Source organism: Indicator indicator, chromosome 30, assembly GCF_027791375.1.
Source record: "Indicator indicator isolate 239-I01 chromosome 30, UM_Iind_1.1, whole genome shotgun sequence".
Classification (NCBI taxonomy): Eukaryota; Metazoa; Chordata; class Aves; order Piciformes; family Indicatoridae; genus Indicator; species Indicator indicator.
In genome coordinates this window covers 8,327,295-8,344,946 of record NC_072039.1, presented here as the reverse complement: position 1 = coordinate 8,344,946, position 17,652 = coordinate 8,327,295, and the positions used below count along the sequence as shown (strand labels likewise).

Sequence of the window (17,652 nt, the reverse complement as noted above, 5' to 3'; positions counted from 1 at the left end):
GAACTCATCAAAATTTTCTTTTTTTTTCTTTTCTTTTTCTTTATTTCTTTTTTTTAAAGTCCATCAGACTCAGCTGTTGAGCCACATTAATTGCATTTTTATTATTTTTTTCCAAAGTTAAAATGACTAATGCTGCAAGAGTCACTGCCTACAAGCACAATAGCCAGCCAGTTAAAATTATTAGGACTTTTCAATCATTCAGCAACATCCAAATCACATAAAATAAAGAGAGGCAATTTGGTCCCCTCAAAACAGACGGTTTTGATATTCAGTATTTAGCTTGGATTTTCATTGAGGAAAGCAAAGAGAAGAGAATAGACACAATTTCACACCAAGAGATTCCATTCAAAGGTCAAAATGCCCTTGACGTGCATTAAAACCCACAACACTAACAGAGTTACAACATAAATCCTCCCCAACAGCAGCACTTCTTTGCTTGCCTTCCTACCACACAAACTCCACAGAGGTCAACAGTGCTTTTGCTGCCTCAGCCCTCCATCAGTGCCTGCTCCAATGGATGTCAGATCATGCTCCACCATTCAACTGATCTGGTCAGCTCTGGAGCAAGCTGGATAGTGTCTGTTACCCAGCTCTTGCAACAGTGGCACCTCCCAATTCCTTCCCTTGGGCCTTCTGGAAGCTGGGGACAAGATGCCAGTTTCTGGAGGACCCTTGAAGGACATTCCAGAGAAATACAGTGCTAAGTACTTGGATGTGCAGAAGCCAAGACAAAGTGGCAAAGGGAGTCAGGAGCCAGGTGAGCAACAGAGCCTACAGCCCTCCCATTGGAAATTCTTATTTCATAGCAAAGAGCTCCTTCATTCCACCATCCACGTAAGAGGAGGTCTCAATAAAAACAGATTCTCAGACTAAAGATTCTCAGACCACTTAGGACTTCCAGAGTGAGAATAAAAATCAATGCCTTCAGCAATTATCACCATGTCTGTAACTCATCTAAGCCTCAGCAATAGGAAACTGTCTGCAAACAGCAAACATGAGCTGTTAACACTTGCCAGAAGGGAGAAGGTACACAACAGGTTTCATACTCAGGTCCACCACTCTCCCCTGCCTGAGAGCCACCTCTGTGTGGTCCAGCAGAAGTCAGTGGACTTCTCAGTCAGCAAGCACTTTTTTCTCACTGGTTCCACTTCACAGGCAAGGAAATGAAAATGTCTTCACTACACCAGGACAGTGACTTTACAGACACTCCAGAGCAACCTGTATGTTGGGTGACCCCAAGCCCTGAGGATGGGTCACCTGGGACATAGTAACCTGCACCTGCATGAAGGGAAAGAGGTGATAGTGGTTTGCACCAGATACTATCACTGTTACATACTCTCCTTTAAAATACATTCCCACTCATAGTCAGCCTAGCATGGAGCAAATCTTCATGAATTCGTGGCTGTTAGATTGCATGGAAGTACAACACATTTTAAAGTTTGATACAACTCTGCTACAATTACTCTACAACAGAAGAAGTATCTCACCAGAACTTTGGCCACCTAAAAGCTGACCTAACCCAGAACCTCCTGGTGCCTGCCTCTCTCTACCTACCTCTCCAACTGAAGCATGCATTGCCAGCCTGCAGCATCCACAAACCTGCCCTAGATGGGGCACAGGGCATGTCTCAAAGGCTGAAGATATTTGCTTTTCATGCGCTCATCCAGCAAAGGAAAAGCCTAGGTTTATGGATGGAGAAGACAAAGTTGGGCACAGTTTTATTTCCAAACCCCTTTGCTACCAAAGAGAAGTAGGGAGAAATGGTAATTTATATGAACACTGATTCTAGAGGAAAAACAACTTCCACTATGGGAAGCTGGCAAACACATGTGAGACAGATTTAAAGTGCAACCATTTCTGGAAAGAACCAAACTGATCTCCAACATGGCTGTAGAATAACTGTTCCCATTTGGACTTGGGATATTAATCATATCAGTAACATGTGCATCAGCCAGCATTACACAATCTAAAGTTCAGCCAGTCGGGAACTTTGGCACATCAGTTATCAATACACCTCTGCACATCTCCTGTGTCTTTGTCTCAGGAGCTTTCAAAAATTAGTAAGACCAAGATGCACACCAAACACCAAGTAAATCCACAGGGAGCATATGTAATGCAACGTGACCAAATTAAAACAGACAGGCAAAAGCTCACAAACAGAGAAATATGTGCAGTGCCAAGGAATAATCCACTGCTTTAGCTGACTTTTATTCCATCAATTCTGCACAGAGAAGGAGAGAATCAAAACTCCTTCCTATAATATTTACCAGATTAAAGATTTACCCTTTTGGTTAAAGTCTTCTCTATCCACTGCACGAGTGTGTGAACTTAGCTGTAGTGTTGCCAAGATACAAGGAGAAAAATCTCAAGATATTAAGGTAACACACTACTTAAAGGCAAACAGCACAGCAGAGCTGAGCTGGGGATCTGACAAATTGCCACTGCACGTTCTGCTGTTCCAGCAAAACAAATCCCTACCTGCATTAGCCATTTCTCATTACTTACAAAGGGGATTTTCATATCCATTTTACAACAAAGGAGTTTAGAGGACTATGATGTTCTGAAGTGGTCTTCACCATGGCTTGGCATCGAGTCAAAACGACAACAAACCCACTATACAAAAAAAAAATGCATACAGCTGGTAATTTGTGGCACATCCTGAGCCAAACCCCAAGGAGAACACAGATACTGAACTGATAAATCATCAGGATGATGTACAAGAACACAGGGAAACACTGGAAGCAATTTCCCCTCGCAGAACCGAGGCGACGCTGCCTCACCAAAGCACCGCAGCTCAAGTAGAGGAAAACTGAGAGTTAAACATTTCCCCATTTCAGCCTGCAACTTCCTAACTCCATTACCTTTTTATTAATTGCATTTGAGACTTCACTAAACTTGAGCTTGGGCTATTTTTAAAACCTATCGGACTCAACTTATTGTTGCTCAGAACAAAGATTAAACTTCCAATTTAGCTGCAGATAATTACAAGGCTGCAGGTCAGAACCCCAGTGTAATGCAGTAGGGTCTTCCAGTCAAACTGATAGAAACAGTCCTTAAAAAAATGTGGTAGCAGAGAAGGGGCAGAACAGGGGCCCCATCTCATTGAGTGAAGAATCATTCTGCCTTTTTCCCAGCTGAAAAGTTACCAGGTGTAATGACTCTTTAAGTAGGCACAGGTTTTGTTGATGGCAGGGCTCTCACCAAGGAGTGTTCACATACACAGCAGTAGATCTTACCTGAAACTTCCACTCTCAGTAACATCTCCCCTCCCCCAGTTCTGTGTTCCCATCCAGTCCCTGATATTTCTCTATTGATCTCAGTGTTGTAACTCAATCTTTCACTTACTCAGCCCCTTGATGTCTTTCTGCTGATTTTTTTTTCCTTTCCCTAGTGATTATTTTCCTTCCAAGTTCCTGATCCTTTACCCTCATTTTATAAATCTGTTTCTTTACACTCCCTCATCCCAGCAAAGCCCCCAGATATTCAATGGGAAAGGTCTTACTTCTCACCCAAAGAGCAGGGGGGGGGTGGGAGGGAAAAAGAGAGATACCAAGATAAAGAAGGATAATGGTGTCTTATGTCCTATTGATGTGTGGCATAATTCCCGTTAATGTTCAAGAGTAGGACCAGTGGAGAATACTTGAATCACATTTAGATAAAGAGCTTGTCCTTAAACTCATCTTTCTTCAACTCAAGACCATTGTGCCTTCTTACAACCACCTATGGGAATGACAAAAATCCACATCTTCATTACACTGTTACCTTCAGGAGCTTAGAAGAACATTTATGCAACAATCACATTCTTCAGTCAGTTTCAGCCCCAAAACAGCTACTGAAGTCAGTGGGAGTGGCAGATGCCCTGCCTCCAAGAAAGGTATCAGGGTTTTAAAAGTAACTCTAAAGTATCTTACTATTAATTATACCACATGATAGTAACATGGGCTTCAAAAATGACCCAAGAGGAATACAAATCCTGCTGTTTTCAGTCCCGCTTTCAGTTTCGGATGTTGTTTTTTCAGGTCTGGTGGCTGAGGGTTTTCATCAAGAGATTCAGTGGCTCTCTCAAGGTTATCTCGAAATTTGATCTCAGGTCAATTTACTGTTTCCTCTAAATGCACAGTGACAATAATAAGCACATCACTTCGTTTGATATCCCAGTGTCACACAAAACCCAATGCCACTCCTTATCCACAGATATCTTCATTTAGTTACTCTCTTCGTTTCTCTGCTGGTCTTAAATGTGCAGACTTGCATGTGCAAACAGAGACTAGGACAAACACCTGAGCATCTAAGCAGTCAATAAGCACAAGAAGGGCCGCCAAGATTTGCTGACAGCACTGAACAAACACTTGATGTTATGATGCTGCTGCGGTAACGCATGAAGATCAAATTCCTCTTGAAATATGAAGGGATAGAGACAAGGCAGAACCAACTTGCTTGAAATCACAGAGACTTTAAGTAAACAGGCTAATCAGGTCAGCTAAAAGGCTGGTGAGAGGAGAAGGATTTGGGTAGGAAAACCACACTCCAGGCCAGTCACTATGGTGTCCAGCTCAAAGCTTCTGCTGTCACACAGCCAAGCTATTTCTATTTTCAGTGGGTTGTGCCTAGTGATGGGTATCACACAAGTTATTAAAGCAAATTCCTGCATTCAGATGCACACACAGCTACACTGTCAGAGCATACAGACACACAACTGAGACCACAGTGTCTTCAAAACCTTCCTGCTACTTCCACATTTTGTTCCTGTTATGGTAGTGTCTCTATTTTAAAGCCCCCCTCAGCTGTTAAGCTTTACTCTCATAATAGCTGTCCAAGAGGTCTAAGCTCTGCAGCTAACATCTACCTAAATCACACAGTGGAACAATTGCTTAAAAATTATTTACACTAGGTGGATGGAATCATCTGATGCAGAATTTGAAGCTCATTAAACAGCTCCTTGACAAATATTTGTCAGCATTTCTCATTTGTAATTAATTATATTGGGCTTTACCTGACGATAATTTAGCATGGTCTAGAAACAGACTAATGCCTGCGTGCTGAGCAGAAATTAGCTCAGCAAATGCACAGTGAGAAATTGTGCCACTTTCATGGAACAAGAATACCTATTTAAATTCAAGTCCCCTCCTTCCCACCCCATATCCCTTCTATCTGTGCTTTATAAATATCTGTGTCCCATTTCAGGCTTGTCAGATGAACTGACTGAGTGGAAGCTAAACAAACATCCACAGAACAACAACAAAAAAATCCTCATTACCTTACTCAGTGCTCAGAAAACCCGAAACCCACTGCTTACTCCATAGGGATGGTCAGAGCTGACTCAGGAAACATCAAGTACTTCCCAGGCTTTAAGCTATCTTAACATTCAGGTCAGATTTCATTTCTCATCACAGCAAACCAGCCTCACCACTGCACGTCAACAGCCATGTCAAGCCAGCTTCCTGCCTGGAGTCCCACACACCAGGGGGTAGGAAAGAGACAAACATCTTAGCAAAATCTCACCTCACCAGAGAGCTCCCCAGCACTGCCAGAGCACATCACAGAGAAAGGCAGTTTGATTTATCACGTCTTGTGAAATGCCTCTTCCCTGCCAAACTGATGTCTAAAATGCCCACCTGGGTTTGGAGAAACTCATGCTATTGTTGGTGGTAGGAAACACACAAGCAGCACAGCACAGGCTACACCAAGCTGGAGAAAGCAATCAGCTTGACAAGACACCAGTCACACAAATGCCAGTACTGAGTGTCTGCACCTTTCCCTTTTTAGAGGCTTGAAGATTTTGGGAGGTTTGGGAAGCGATGTGTGAGTAACTGACCTGGAATAAACCACAGAGCTTGCTGCTGTTAGTCCCAGCAAGGCTACTCATGGGAGGAACTGGTGAATCAGATCAAATCATAGCACTACATCCCAGCTGCTTAACCACAGACCAAATGCTGAAGGTCAAAGCTCCAAGATGCTCCCCAGTGTAGAGAAAAGGCCTACACCCATGCATTACTACTCTAGAGTCTAGCAAGGCCAGGCAAGGATCAGTCTGGCCACATCTTCAATGACACTGGGTTTACTTGACTCCAAGGCGGGGGGGGGGGGGGAGGAAATCAAGAAAAGTCAACAATGAGAACCTAGTGTCCTTGTGTAACTCCCTCTTCCCCTCTACTCCCCATGCAAACATTAGAGAGATCAAGGTACAGGCTGCCATAAACTCAGAGACAGATAACTAAAAGCAGATGGCCTCTACTTTTACACAAAACAATTTACACTTGAGAGTCATGAGAAGGCTACTGATATCTGGACAGACAAGCAGCTCTGACGGTGGGAACTGATTAAAAAAAAATATAGTTTTGCTTCAAGGGATGGGAACTTTTATCAACACAACCATAACAGCCACAGATGACTCCTACTCAAGCCAACAGCAGCCATGGGATGTGTGTTCTCATGCAGCACCTGTGTCTCCTTGCTACCTAGGAGTTTTACACAACCTGTGATTTTGTACAGTCTGGACTTTTTCAATCACCCCAACAAAAAATGGCATGCAAAATGAAGCTGTATGGAAATTCTTCGTGTTTGCAACTTTATATCTAGCATTCACAAGAAGATCCTGAGAGGACACTTCACAACCACTCAACTCACATACCTACTGCTGCAAAGATGTCCTCATAAGCAGAAGACTCAACCTCATTCCTCCTCAGTGACTATCCCCTCTTGTGTGAGCCATCACCTGCCTGCTTTCCCTCTTCTGGACCATGAGATTAGATCTTCCAGCAGTGCATATGTTCCTCACTGTTTTTCACATCAGGCAAACAAAACACTTTCTGTCTCTGCACATTTTCAGCTGCACTAAGCCTGAGAAAAGGTTGAAGTTCAAGCACAAAGCCTGGGGTGGGACAGTCTTGTCACCTGCTGGGCACAAGAGTCTTCTGGAACCTGGGAAGAAGCCTCCATGGCCTCCAGCAAGCCAGGGACAGATCCAGAACACGAGATGGGTAAATACCAGGACACCTCTCCATGGCACTCAAGGCTGCTTGTCTCAACTAAAGCATGTTAACACCTAAACATCTCATCAAGGCTGAGATATCTCATTCCACCAGCCACTCACAATCTCCTCACCAACACAAAAGACACCACAAAAACTTCAGGCTGCCACACACAACATACACAATAATTCCTGCCATATTGGGCTTGTGCTTTAGACACCTTCATCTTCCCTCTGATCCTCAGAAACAACTTTCCCAACATACATACCAAGCTGCAGGGGAAGAAAAAAAAAAAGGCACCTAACAACGATTTTGTGACATTATTTCACAACGCAGCATGAAATCGTTAGGTCAAAATGTGCCACCTATCACATGAACATTAAAAGTGTGTCAAGTCTCAGTGTGTGAGCTATTGTTTTATCTGAATGTGATATTAGCTGGCAGAACTGGGTAATGTTTCTGTGCTCCTTTTTAGCAATATAGGATTACAACAGGATACAAGTAGTAGCCATTCTTGGATTTGCAAAGAGGGGAAAAAAAAAAGGCACAGTGATTGTTTTCATTTCAAGGGGAAAACAAACAACAAGTGGAATAGAATGAAGACATTTTCTAAAACACCCTACCAAGCTCTGGGCATAAAACTTGCTCTTCACTTCTCCTCTAAAAAGGACTAAGCCCAAATTCTCCAGTCCCTATTCCCAATAAAACCCTTAACAACATAATCTGGGGCTTTGTCTGAGGAAGAACAAGAATTTTCTCTGAACTAAAAGCGTGCAAATACCACTCTTGCTAATAAACGTGTTCACACTCCTCCTTTCTCTGGTTTGAGCAGGACACTTGTGGATGGGCTCACTAGGTGAGAAATGGTGGTAAAATTGAGTATGCTCAGGGTTTGCTCATTATTCCTTGGATCAGGCTAACACCAACCATGCAGAGGTTTGGTGGAGAGAGCAGGTCGTCCCTTCCATTACACCAAAGTTTTCTTGCAGGGGTTAGTCTGGATGGATACAGATGTAGCCAAGGGCAGAATTTGTTTCCAAATTAAAGGGGAAAAAAAAAAAAAAAAAAAAAAAAAACCAAACAGGAGAAGCAAACAAATCCTCTAACCCCCTAAAAATGTCACTAAGTATTCCTGGCTAAACATTTAACCAGCTTAAGAGTTACACAGTTGCGATTTTTTGTTGTTGTTAAACAATCAGTTTCATCTCTGCATTTATTTTGACACTTCGTAATCCTTCCAGTTGTGACTCCAGTGCACGTAAACCCAAATAAATCTGCTTTTCACCACTGCCAAACTTCTCCGGAGAAGAAGTTATGAACAACAAAGCATTTTGAACACACGGGCTGGGGCTCCTGCATCCCCACCACCACCCTGTCCGGGCTGACAACGAGTTCCACGCTCACGAGTGGGTGGGTGGAGGATACACAAGGGACCGAGGCCGGGCCCCTTCCTCCAGCGTTTGGAGCGGGGGGGGTAAGGGGGATGAATGGTGCCCCCGTGGAGTGCAAGGCTGTGGGGCCCACTCGTGACATGCCAGCAGGGAGCGTGGCACGATGAGCACCCCCCACACATCCAGCCAGCAGCGATCGTCGAGACCGAGAAAAGAAACACACAGCCACCACTACCAAGACCCCTCCATCGCGGCCCACACTGCCCCGCGGACACGGGTGGGCGGCCCCGCCGAGACACGGCGGCGCGAGAAAAGTTTGCTCCGTGGGAAGGGAGGGGAACAGCCGCCGGGAGCCTCGCGGGGGGAGCTCACACAACTCCCCGCTTCCCTGCCCGGGGTGGCGGAGGGGGGTCGCCCCAGTCCCCGCCGCCGCCCGCCGGGAGCGGCGCGCCAGGCTGCAGGTGCCGGCGGCAGGAAGGGAGAAGGGAGGGGAACGGGGTACCCCGGGGACACGGGCAAGGGGCGGCGGGACGGCCCCCGCGGGCACCCCCGGCGGCGCGGGCCCGGCGTAGGGGTAAGGGGCCGAGAGGGGGCGGAAGGGGGTGTCCCGGTTGGCTTTGCGGGGGCTCCTCCGCCGCTGCCCCCACACAATGAGGCTCACACAAAGCGCCGCCGCTCTTACCTCCAGCGCCTCGAAAGTGACGAAGCTGGACATCGCGAAACCGTCGATAATGTCCTCTTCGGCCGAGGAGGACTCCCGCCGCTTCCTCCGGGGGGGCCGCGGCCGGGACGGCGGCGGGGGCCCATTGTCTTCCTTCTCCGAGCCCGAGGAGGAGAGCGCGGCGGCGGCCCCGGGGCCGGCGGCCCCACCGGCAGCAGAGCCGCGCCGCCCGCCTTTAGCTCGCCGCTCCCGGTCGCGCTGGGACCGCGATCGCCGCTTCTTCCGAAGCCCGTTGCATCGCGCCGGGCCATCCATGTCTCTCGCCGGCTCTCCCTCTCGCTCTCGTCCCCCCCCGCCCCACCGCAGCCACAAATCCGGCTCCCCCGGCGGAATAACGGGGGAGGGAGGGAGGGAGAGAGGGAAGGAGAAAGGGAGGGAGGAGAGGACAGCAAGGGGGTGGGGGGGGATGAAAGAATCCGAGTGCGGTTCCACCACCACCAGCAGCAAGCCCCAAATGTAAGAGATTCCTATAAGCGAGCCAAGGAAAGTAATGGCTGATCTCAGGTCGCCTTTGTAAAAAAAAAAAAAAAAAAAAAAAAAAAAAAAAAAAAAAGGCGAGAGAGAGAAAGAAAGAAAAAAAAAAAAAGCCTCACCAAGCAGGCAATAAATCAGAATAGCGGAATGCTTTGATCAAGGGGCTGGGAGGGCGAGGATCTCCGAAAGAGAGGAGAAAAAGCAGAGGAGAAGGGGGGGAAAAAATAAAGAAAGAAGGAGAGAGACCCGCTGGAAGGAGGGAGCCGAGAGTATTTCCTTGCACGAAATTTATTTTCTTTCTTCCTTTCCTCCCCAACTAAAAGAAGTTCCGGGGGGGGCTTAAAAAAAATAAAAATATCTCTCTCTGGATATCTGGAGCTCTCTTTCTCTGCCTGTGTGTATGTGCAGGGAAGGGTGCAGCCTTCCCCTCCCCGCCAGCACGCTCTCCTCTCCCCCTCCTCCTTTATCTCCCTGGATCAAACACAATAATAATAATAACGATGCATCCAGATGCAATTTTCTCAGGCACCGACCAGGGGTGGACTCTGGAGCGGAGATCAGGTCCCAGCCCGGCCCCTCCAAAAACAAAACCAAACAATAAAAGAAAAAAAAAAAAGAGAGAAAAAAAAAAAGGAAGGAAAAAAAGCCCCAAAACACGCCCACCCACCCCAGCTATTAATACGGATCAATCATGGCAAATTCATCGGATTAATTGTGGCGAGGAAGGTGGAGAAGGGGAGGTGGGGGGTGCTGGTGGTGGTGACAATAGATCCGAGCCGAGGGGAGGTTGCCCCCCTCCCCAAAAAAACGGCCACAACAACAACGAGAATAATAAAAAATACAGCGGTGGTGCCGAAGCTCAAATACGCTCCAGTGGGGACGGCACCGGTGTGTGCTTTCCGCTCCCAACGCTGCCTCCCCGCCTCTCGCCCCACCGCGGGGAGAGGCTGCAGTCAGTCGGTGAGTCGGTCGGTGGGTCTGTCGGTCCCCACTGCCGGCCTGGCGGAGGGCAGCAGCCGCCGCCGAGCGCCCCGCGGCCGCGCTGCCCCAGCGGCCGCCCAGCCGGCGCGGGGCGGATGGCGGTGCTGGCCCCCAGCGGCCGCCCGGCCCCGCGCCCGCGCCGATCACGTGACCGCTGTTTCTGCCACCGCCCCGCCCCACCCGCTCCCCGCTTCGCCGCCGCGTGAAATGCGGCGCCCCGGCCGCGCGAAATAAGTTGCGGGCATGCGCGCAGGGCCTGCGCACTCGGCGGCGGGCGGGTGGGCTAGAGGCCTGGGATGCCCCTGCACCCGGCTTGGCTCCGTTGTGCACCCTCGGGGGACGCTGCTCGCTCCTCGCTCCGCCCGTCCCGCTGCCTTCTGTGGCCCTTGGCTGCCTTAGGCACCTCTGCCCCGCAACGTCCCCTCCTTATCGCGTTAGCTTTCTCCTTTTTGTGTTCAGTTTTGGGCCCCTCGCTACAAGAAGCACATCGAGGTGCTGGAGCGTGTCTGAAGAAGGGTGACTAAGCTGGTGAAGGGCCTTGGACACAAGTCTCATGAGGAATGGCTTGATGGAACCGGGGGTGTTCACCCTGGGTAGAGACTGAGGTAGAGACTCAGTCTCTATAACTACCTCAAAAGAGGTTGGAGCGAGGTGGGAATCTGTCTCCTCTCACATGCAACAAGTGACTGAACAAGAGGAAATGGCCTCAAGTGCCAGGGGAGGTTTGGAAAAATTTCTTCACTGAAAGGGCTATCAGGCTGCCCAGGGAGGTGGTAGGGTCACCATCCCTGGAGATACTTAAACAAGATACATGGATGTGATGCTGAGGGATGTGGTTTAGTGCTAGCAGTGGGATTGGGAGCTCTAGGCAAGTGGTTGGACATGATGATTGCAAAGGTCTCTTACAACCTCAACAGTTCTGTGATTCTATTTTATGATTCCACAGTTTTATCCATCCTGTTTCCCATATCAGCTCACTGCCCCTCATGTCTAGCACTCCTGTTCCTGCCATGTCTCTTTCCCTCATAGCCTATAGCCTCCTTAGGAGGTGGGTCACTCACTGCGTGCTGTGTTTGGTATGCTCAGCCATGCGTTTCCAGGGCTGCCCAGAAACATGGTGGGCTTTCAGCCTCCTCCTCGTGTCCTGGAAGCCACACACCTCTGCCCTGCAAGACCATGGCTGTGGCCCCTATAGGGCTGCCACTACACATTGTCTGCAGGCAAAACAAACAGGGACTTGCCACAGCATACTGAGGTGGGATTTGGCTCCACACTGTCCTTCCTGTCCGGTCTGTGTCCATTTGCCTTCCTTACCCCCAGCTGTCTTCTCTCCCCTCTTCAGGCTTGCTGCTGTCTTAGGGTGTATTGCCCATGTCACCTCAGGATCAAACAGACCTGCAGAAATAAGCACTTTTTGAGCTTGTTCTTATGGTCACTCTTCTTACCTGGTGCTTCTGTCTTGTGCCCAGAGGAAACAGCTGAGGGAACAAGTGTGAAAGGAGAAGGGTGTGTGAACTGTTTGATTTGGCTTTCAGGAGAAAAGGTTTGGGAGCGGAGACCTGGGGGGATTAGATTTGCTAGGAAGGAAAAAGTATAGTGCAGGAGCAAGGAACAAGGTGGGAAGAAGAATCAAACCTGTGGAGTCTTTACATGCAGAACAGAGAAGAATGGTTCTCAAAGCACAGCATTGGTTCTCCTCCATCTCCCAGATGATTAGGCTATTGCATAGTCTGAAATACATTGGTGGATGTTAGGGGTGGTGGAAAGGAAGGGAATCATCTAATGTTCTATATCTAGATGAACCTTGTCTTAGAGAATACCTCCTCTTGCTGTCTCTTGCTGCCTCCTGTAGAGGCCAATCATTTCTCCATTGAGGGGCCAAGAAGGACCACAGCAAGTGGAGCAAACAGGCTGAGAGCATCAGTGTGTATTTTTCCATTAGTCTCTCCCTAGGCTGCTCTGACTCTCGGGGAATGATGCTCTGCTTGGCTCTATACTATGTTGTTTACTCTGTACCCTTAACACTGAAGCCACCAATCAAGTAATATTTTTAATATATTTTCCACAAGTCTTAAATGATCTCATGAAATACTGGGAAGCAGATACATCCGCTCTATCCAGCAGGCAGATGTGCCACTTCTCTCTGCACCACGTCTCCTGGACAGCATGTGGTGGCTTTGAAGCTTGTGGGAATGGGTGCAAACCAGAGAAGGAGGAAGCACAAAGCTGTCAGAAATCTGATAGTGTGTGAGCGTGTACCTTACAGAAAGGCCACGCTGCACATTGCAGAGGCACATGGCTAGTTTTAAAACATTCTCAAATATCGAGCTAGAGAACATCACCTCTTAGATCTGACCTTAGATCTCTGTGTTCAGATTTTTTTTTTTTTTTAATCCTTCAACAAATGCATTCTCTCTCTTGTTTCGGGTTCTTCTCTCTCCCTTACAGCTGCCTGCCAGATCTATACAATCTGCCTATACAGGAGCAGCTGTGCAGGTACTGTTGAAGTGATACAATTTGTGCATACAGGCAAGCTCAAACATTACAAGGTCTCTGTCTTCTGAGAAATATTAAGCTGTACTGTGTCAAACAACTGTTACCTGTTGGGTTTTTGGTTGGTTTTGGTGGTTTTTTTGGGGGGAAAATAACTATGTAATTTTCAGGGCAATGTAATTGATTATAGTTTCCTGCACATCCATCACCATTAAAGTGACTTAAGAGACCTGTAGTCGGATATGTTTCTGCAGACATTCATCGCATGGCTGCAAGTCTGCTCAGTCTGTTTTCTTCTTGAAAGCACATATGCGGAAAACAGGAATGATGTGTGATTTATTTTACATTCTTTCTAGAAACAAATCCCTAGATTTGCATGTCTACTGAAAAAAAAAAAAAAAGATTAAAACCCATCCATCTAACTCATCCTCCACTGCAAAGCATTTTTCTTCTGAGTAATATTTATATCAAGCCTTAGAAATCACTGACCTGCTCCTCAGGTACAATACAGACAAATTATCCCTTTTCTGGGTCTGATCCAGTGCTTCCACCAACCTTCATTGATGTGTGAGGGAGGACAGGTGGGCCTTACTGTGACTCAAAACCTCAGACAGATACTCAGGAAGTTCTCTCTGGTGTGTTCTTGCCTCCAGTTGAGTATTTCCAAGTCATGTTACTGGGAAAGATACCACAGACTGCCATGCATGTTTGTTGTTAGGCTGCCTGTTAGCTTTTTCCTCTAGAAACACATCTTGCCTGGCATCTGGTGTGAGAAAATAGCTTTTCATTTGCCCTTTTGGGTTTTGTTTTTTTTTTTTTTTTTGTCTCTCATAGGCACTAGTATGCTCTAGCACCTTGCCGAGTCACTGGTTTTGAGGTTAATGACTGGTGTATTCAAACTGGATCCTCCTGGTTATTCACACCCACAGAAAAGGATACTTCTTGAACATGTACTAGCAGATCTATATTCTTCCAGTTTGAGACAGATACCAAAAGCTTTCTGTTCCTAAATAATGGAGAAAGGTTAACACAGACCAAAAGCAACGTTTGCAATTTCCATATCACCATTAGGCACTGGAGCAAAATAAAATTAGCAGTCGTAAAAACACTGAAAGGCTTTTCCTTAGGACTAGCCCCTGGCATTCCTATCTGAAAAGGATATTTTGAAATAACTTGAAAATCAGGAGGTAATTCATTGCTTCAGGAAATGGCAAGAACCTTGCATCTAGCAAAAGTAATTTGCACTGTGTTTTGGCATTAAGCTTTGGAGATGGAATTTTTAAGACTTTAGTCCACATAAGAGGCTCAGCAGAGGTAAATGTGTCTTTCTGGGGTTACCATCTTTTTAGGAGATGGGTAGTTTAAAGTAATACAATATCTACCTTGTGGACCACTTTTGTTTTAGGAGTTTGATCTGGGACTACAAATAAATAAATAAATAAACAAATTAAAATCCACACAAAAGAAATGGGGAAAAGAGCCTTTTTGTATTGTTTCAACCCAGCTCGTAGAGTGCATTTTATAAGGATAGCAAATAATGAGAACCAAAATTGTAATACAAAATAGAAGTCAAGGCAATTGTGTAGATGGCAGAGGAATTTAAAAGGGTTCCATAAAACTAAACCCAATTTTTTTCCCCAAATTGCATTGCTTATACAAATTGTCTTGCTTATCAGAGATGATTGGTTAGCTTCATCACTAAGGGCTGGACTGGTTCTTTCAAAAGGTGGTTTCCTAGAAGGTGGTTTGAAACAGAAACAGTTAAGGAAGACAGCGTGTCCAAAGTGAACCAACAAGGAAAACCAGAAACCTGTGACCTTTAGCAAAAGAAGTGGTTCAACAATAATGATACAGGCAGTACTAAAAGTAGTCAGTTGAAACCCAGCCGAAGACAGGTTTCCAGAACAACATCAAGAGCAAATACACAGAAAAGAAACCAATCATTCCTTTCACAGTAAACTGACTTAATCAGTGGAACTCACTGCCACAAGGCAGCTCTGAGGTCAAGAACAATGAAAATTTTAAGAGTGGCCATAATATTGATTACAAAGAAGCTAAAGGAGATGCACATTGTAATATCTCAGAATCTAAAACAATTTTTGCACCAAAGGAGACAGACTGAACTAAATGGACCAGCAGTCTGATCCCATCTGCCAGCACCTGCATCCCCCTGGCTGCAGTACTCAAGACAAGCACACACCTGAACTTGTCTTCCACATCTCTTGTGTTTTATCTCTTGTATTTAAGAACAATGCTATAATCATCCTGACCTATAGCATTCATAGAATGTTTTTGGTTGGAAGGAGTTTTGAAGATCTTCTGATTCCAACCCCACTACCACGGGCAGGGACAACTTCCACGAGACCGAATTGCTGAAGGTCTTATCCAGCCTGGCCTTGAACACTTCCAGGGAAGAGACATCCATGACCTCCCTTGGCAACCTATTCCAGTGTCTCACCACCCTCACTGGAAATAATTTCTTTCTGATATCCACTCTAAATGTGCCCTCTTCAAGCTTTATTCTGTTCCTCACCCCACAGCATGAATGCTGGTGAACCTCAATATTCACAAATGCAGGGAGTGAAGCAGGAGGCACTGGGTGTCAGGAACCCACAGTTGATAAAGTGGTTTCAAATTATGTGGCTAGGGCAAATGCTGTGTTGATAAAGCATGGTGATAAATGGCAATATCAGAGTTTGTGTCATTGTAGCTGGAGGATTTTGGAAGGTTTGATGGTGCAGTCACATTTTACTGAATATCTAATACCTAAAATATCAGATAAATAGTGCATTAATTACATTGGGAGGCTACACTAGATTTGGAAGGATTGAAAATATTTGTGTTGGTGGAGAAACAAATAGAAGGGACACCAAGAACAAGATTTTTAAAAAGAGAAGAGTAAAAGGTAACAAATTAAATCTGCAATGGAAGCAAAGCACCAACTGCAAATATTATTGCAAGTCTTCAGCTAGCATCACGAAAAGTTAACTCATTTTCTAGGGTGAAATTCTGACCTCAATTACATGTAAATGAGAAACTACTACTGACTTGAGACAGTTCAGCATTTAGCTCTCAGCTGCTTTTTTTTTTTTTTTTTTCTTTTTTTCAGTTGAGAATGGGACTTTGGAATGTCACTAGGAGATTTAGAAGCATATACCTGCCCTTTGCTCCCATTGAGAATAGTTCACAAAAGCATGTTGCTTAGGTGGCACACGTATCTGCCCTGAAAATGGGTCAGCTTTTATTGCCAGAGGGGACCAAGTGTTTATATTTCAGTGATGCTGAGTTCAGATTGCACTACTGCGTGCTCTTCCTACTGGTATCCTGGGCAGCATTCTGCTGGCATGTCACAGTGATCCAAGCCATTTACACTTTTCTTTCTCTCCCACCTTCACCAAAACAAACACAAGAATGTGTTTTGCTTTGTTTGGTTTTTAAATCAATGTTTAAGAGAAACTATGTTTTTGCTCAGCACAGGTTATGGTATAGGAAGAACTATGTGAAATTTAATAGCCTGGGTTATCCAAGGAGGTCAGACTACCTGATCCTGGTCCTTTCTGGCCTTTAGCTCCACGAATAAATTAGAAACCTGATCTCTCAAAGTTTTAATTTCAGAGCAGTCTTTGTAAATGGGGGTGGAGTGGAATTCCTAATAAATGACATCCTGCTCCAGCATTCATTTTTCTCCCTGAGAAAGGGCTTCTTCTAAAAAACAATGTTTAGTTCCACATCTTCTGGATTACAAAAAAATTTATATCTCTTTATGTCTTACATTGTACTGAGTGCCAGCACAGCAATTATTAAAGCATTTTTATTGGTATTACACAGCTCTCTCTGAAATGTGAATTAAATTTATCATGGAAATTGATTTTTAATGACAGCTCAGGTTTACATTTCTGAAGTTCATAGCTTTCCACTATTTTTTTTTTCATTGGCACTAGAGTAGGGTGGCTACAATATCTTTATTTGTCAGCAATGGATTAGGAGACATCCTGTAGGTTATTTGCATTATCAGTGTAATTCTGCTGAGGAAAACAATGAAGTTTTCTCTTGAAGTTGTTCTGCAGAGAGCAAAATTGGGCTAACTGGTCCAGATCTTCATACCAGAGTACCTGAAGATCCTACAACCACACTTAGGCACTTACAGGAGCATTGAATGTGCTCAGCTTTCTTTTTGGCTTCATGAGTATTATGAGACACCACATTCCTGGAATCAATTTGCCATCCTCTGCCTCCTTTTGCCCCCCTATATTATCTTTCCTTATTAATAACAAACTGCTGGAGGTAACTTTTGGGCTAGCAGACTGAACATGACACTGGATACTAAAGCAGTTAACAGTGCAGGGAATGCTGCTTCTTAATCTACCTGTTTTTTCAGCTGCTGCAGATGGAAGGGCTGAGGGAATTTTCCAGGCTTGCTGGTTAACATATTGTATTAATATACTTCCATGAAAACAGTCATCTGACAAGGAACATGTAGGAGCAGAGTCTGGGCTTACAGCTTCCTCAGACCTTAAGCAGACCAAGGACAGAAAGGTACATTGTGAAGTCAGCTGCAATTATTGACCATTTTGAACAGCATCACACCAACTAAGCATCAAGCATGCTTAGTGTTCAGGTA

The 17,652-nt window shown here is 45.6% G+C and overlaps 1 protein-coding gene across 3 annotated transcripts in view; it reads right to left on the bottom strand.

The window, feature by feature from the left end:
• The window catches only part of AUTS2 (activator of transcription and developmental regulator AUTS2), a 793,740-nt gene extending 784,402 nt beyond the window's left edge, over positions 1-9,338 (bottom strand). For all 3 annotated transcript variants that reach the window (XM_054394316.1, XM_054394317.1, XM_054394318.1), the window contains exon 1: positions 9,045-9,338. In XM_054394316.1, coding sequence (XP_054250291.1) covers positions 9,045-9,338 — 294 coding nt within the window. The remainder of the gene's footprint in view (positions 1-9,044) is intronic.
• Between the last annotated feature and the right edge of the window lie 8,314 nt (positions 9,339-17,652).